The sequence below is a fragment of the Solanum stenotomum genome, unplaced genomic scaffold, assembly GCF_019186545.1.
Source record: "Solanum stenotomum isolate F172 unplaced genomic scaffold, ASM1918654v1 scaffold7163, whole genome shotgun sequence".
In the NCBI taxonomy this organism is placed as follows: Eukaryota; Viridiplantae; Streptophyta; class Magnoliopsida; order Solanales; family Solanaceae; genus Solanum; species Solanum stenotomum.
In genome coordinates, this window is record NW_026036558.1 from 30956 (window position 1) to 35396 (window position 4441).

The window sequence follows — 4441 nt, forward strand, 5'->3', positions numbered from 1 at the left end:
TAAAATAAAAATTATTCAGTAAAAGGTAGTTGCCCGGCGAAAAAAATAGCTAATAAATATATAATATTGTATCATCAAGTATAATACATGCATATTAACTAGTGAGTATAAATGATTTTGACTGAGCAATCAAATGTATAGTATCGCCCAAAAATAACAAGTTTGCAATATGAAGGAAACTTCTAATAACAAGAAAGTTAAATTGTTTTTTTTGCAAAATAAAAAGATAAAGTTAATTATTTTTTTTTAAAAAAAATTATAAAATTTAAAGTGAACAAAGTAAAAATGTACGAATAGACAACAAGATCTTACAACATTGATTAGTGATTAAGAGGCCACGCATTTAAAAGTAGTTTTGTGGTGTATAAACAATTTCAAGCAAAGAATACCCTCAACTATAGAGACATCAAAGAGAAGCTTCTTCCAGGTTCTAGGTGATGATCCCCACTCTCAAATAATTGCATTTGTTACCAATAATATATACTCCTATTAAATTATATCTATCATCAGTGTAAATAATTTTTTTATATTTTTGATCACTCAATAATATAAAATTTGTGATCATAAAATTAAGATAAATTAATTGTTATAATAGGTAAACGTAATTTGATTGTGTAAAAATTTTTCATATCGATGACATATATTGTCATACCTTTTTTTTTTTTTTTTTTAAAATTTATGGATGTGTATTACCATTCTTTTTTCCATATTTTTCTTCTATAAATACAAGTTTCAAATCATTCATCCACATTATTTTTAAAAACAGAATTAAACGCTCTTTTGGTCTTGTCACTTGTCACTATTAAATATTTTCTTCTTGTTGTCTCTTTATAATACTTCACCTGATTAACTACTACTACTATATATATCGTCCTCTTTCTAGCAAATATAATCCACCACCAAAAAAACACAAAATTTTAATTTCTCATCCTTTCTCAGCTTTATATTTTAAAAAAAGTTAATTTCTTGTTTATATCAAAAGCAAAAAATGGGAGTTTCAGGGACACTGGAGTACTTATCTGAAGTACTTAGCAACGTTAAGAAGAGTAAGAAAAAGAAACAAATCGCAACTGTATCCATCAAGATTAGAATGGACTGTGAAGGTTGTGCTCGTAAAGTTAAGAATGCTCTCTCTAAAGTAAAAGGTATATTTATTTTTAGAGTTTTAAGTTATATATATCGTTACGTATTTTTTATACCAATCAAAAAGATAAATTTCTTCAAAATAAGTTATTAAAAGTAAAATCACAATAATGTCTTTTTTTTTACCTATCATGGCAACTTTACATGTTATAACACGTCTACTATTTATGGACCACCTACATGTATCTTTTTTAATAACTTGATAGTGTAAAAAAAAGTTAAGAAAACCTTACAACTACAAAATTTGTCGGAATAATATAAGAATTTTTTTCGTTTTAATTTATGTGACTTGATTCTGAGTTGAATAACATCAAACTAACTATTTTTTTTTTTAATTGTGTGTGAATTTTTGAATAGGTGCAAAATCAGTGGATGTGGACTTAAAGCAACAGAAAGCAACAGTAACAGGATTTGTGGAGCCAAAGAAAGTGTTGAAGGCAGCACAATCCACTGGTAAAAAATGTGAGATCTGGCCATATGTGCCATATAGTATGGTGGCACATCCTTATGCTGCTGGTGTTTATGACAAAAAGGCACCTCCTAATTTTGTAAGGGCAACTGCTGATCCTTCTATTGCTCACTTAAATCCTGTTGAAGAACAATATTCACTTATGTTTAGTGATGAAAATCCAAATGCTTGTAATATTATGTAGTAGTTAATTATAAGTTTTTTTTTCTTTGTTATAAAGTATACTTGATCCTTTGTGTGTATTTTTATTAAGAGAAATTGATTACTGTATAAAGAATTTTGATTTGTGATTAAAAGTATATATCATGATTGTCTAATAAGAGGAGTTTAGTTACCAAAATAAAAATAAAAATAAGAGGAGTTTGAATTTTATGAGTGATAGTTTGATTGAATTGATCAGTTTGCGTAGGAACGAGGTTTAAGTCTATTGTAATGATAAATGACTCGTTTTATCGTAAACTTCTCTTAAATTCTAAAAGAAATTTAATAATTTGAGAACCTATTAATTTTAATAATAATTCTGAAACCCGCTACTTTATGAGAATATTATACTAAATATGTTGTTATTTTAGTTATTGATAATTCAGAGCTTTCAATTAATTCATAGGTAGTAGGAGAAGATATGGGTGTATAATATAAACCCTTAAATATCGATCCAATTAATTTAAATTTATATAAAGTCAATTGAAGGAAAACACATTTTGTATATCAATCTACATTAGCTTACAATATTTACTTGATTTAATATTATGAGAAAATATTAATGAATTATAATTAAGTGATAGTATTAATTATAATTCGACAGCGTTTGAATGGTCCCTTTATTCCTCAAACCGTGGAATTAAGTGGCAATGTGAATTCAGCCACCGGAGTCAAATATGGTCGGTGAAAGAAATAATAAAACCTTATCCATAAAAATAAACAGTTATATGATAAAACATATACCAACCTCTTATATACATAAAAAAAATGATGAACACAAATATATATTTTGTTGTATCATGAACACATACTAACTTGTTATTCTATATGAACAAGTAGGCTATGATACATGGACGTGCAAGTATTTTTATATATTTCATAGAAGTATTTAGCATTAACTTCATGTATCTATTATATGTATTTAGTATTAATTTGATATATAAAGTATCGATTTTTTATAATATATTCAAAATACATGTATGTAGTATCAACATGCATGCATGTGTCTACATATGAAATGTAATTGAAACATATCAAATTAGGAGTAAATCATGACTAAAGAGTACTTGCCGTATCACTAATAAATTTTTTTTTCAATATTCTTCTCATTTTTTTAGCATCAGAATTTTTTTCTATAGATACAAATACATGTACATTTTATCAGATACATAAATTCTTAATCAGATACATATTTTGATCATTTTGTCTCATCCTTTGCTCGTCTCTACACTTCCATGAAATCATCATTTTCAACAAAAACTTCATCAAATCAGTGGGAAACCCTCTGTTCTTCACTGCTCTTTTCCTTACCGCCAACACGAGCAACCAAAATCCCAACAATACTATTTTAAATGATGAACGCTGTAAAATATGGTCAAATAATTAATAGATTTAATCTATTATTGTAACAATTTCTACTCTATGCTACTTAAGTTGATATCATTTTTGAAAATTAATCAGACAAAAGATATATTAAACAACACATTAAGTTGATTTTATTCGGATATAAAAAAAAAATGATAAAATTTCTATAATGGTCTGAAAAAATTCAGAAAATCGTATCACTTTACAAAATATGGAGTCTTAAGCAACCACAAACGTGGGGGGGAAGGATTAAGAAGAAAGTGATATGATTTAGAGTGAAGAAGTAAATTAGAGATATAATTAAGTGAACAAAGCTTTATTTTAGGTTATTTTTAAGGGAAAATGGTATGAAATAGCAAATTATTAATTCAAATTAAATGTTATAACCATAGTTTATTTTAATTGTAATTCGCTGCAAACACCCTTTTTTTGCCATCTGATTCGATATACAATTAGTCATTTTCGGTATACAATTAGTCATTTTATACATTTCGGTTATAAATTGTATAAAATGCGTTTGTGTTTGTATAAAGCGAGAGAAAAGTGTATATACAAATACAAATACATATATTTTTGTCCTATACACTTGTAATTATACAAATACAGATCTTATTATACAAATTACAATGTATAAATGAATTTATACAAAACAGAACAATTTGCATAAAATTGGATGTTTGTAGTGAATTATACAAATCAAAAGCACCATAGCAAACATAAAATTTGTTATGGAGCGCAATTATGCAAACTATAGCTATAACATACAAATATGATTTTTATGTTTGCTATATGTGAAAGTTGCTCTATTTTTAAAGAGTAATGTATCTCATTATAGCGGACTTCAAATCTGTTACATAATTATTAATTAATAAATAATAGGATAATCGATAATTATTTGAAAGTATAGATGTAATTAGTAGATATAGTATGAATATATGTCTAATTATACAGTTTTTCTTCTTTTATTATTTAGAATCACTCATTTAGCAAACAAAATGAGCTATTAAATAAGAGTTTATTTTGGCTTCAGATACAAAAATAAGAAGGGAAAAGGCCTAAATTTACTTCTGAATTTGTCTCGAAAGTAAGTTACACACTTAAACTAGTATGGTGACGTATTACACCTATGTACTATTTAAAAGCGAATACATTTACCCTTAAAACTGACGTGGTAAAAAAATTTAAAATAAATAAATAAAGTGCGTTTAAAGAGAAATAGAAAAAAAAAAATCTTCTTTCCAGCACCACCCTATCCCTCACCCC

At 26.4% G+C, this 4441-nt stretch overlaps 1 protein-coding gene across 1 annotated transcript; it reads left to right on the forward strand.

Moving 5' to 3' along the window:
- Window positions 1-780: 780 nt before the first annotated feature.
- On the forward strand, window positions 781-1816 carry LOC125852978 (heavy metal-associated isoprenylated plant protein 24-like). Its single transcript, XM_049532669.1, has 2 exons — window positions 781-1145; window positions 1501-1816. Exons 1-2 carry the CDS (start codon window positions 989-991, stop codon window positions 1794-1796), a joined length of 453 nt encoding a protein of 150 aa, XP_049388626.1. The 5' UTR covers window positions 781-988; the 3' UTR covers window positions 1797-1816.
- Window positions 1817-4441: the final 2625 nt, after the last annotated feature.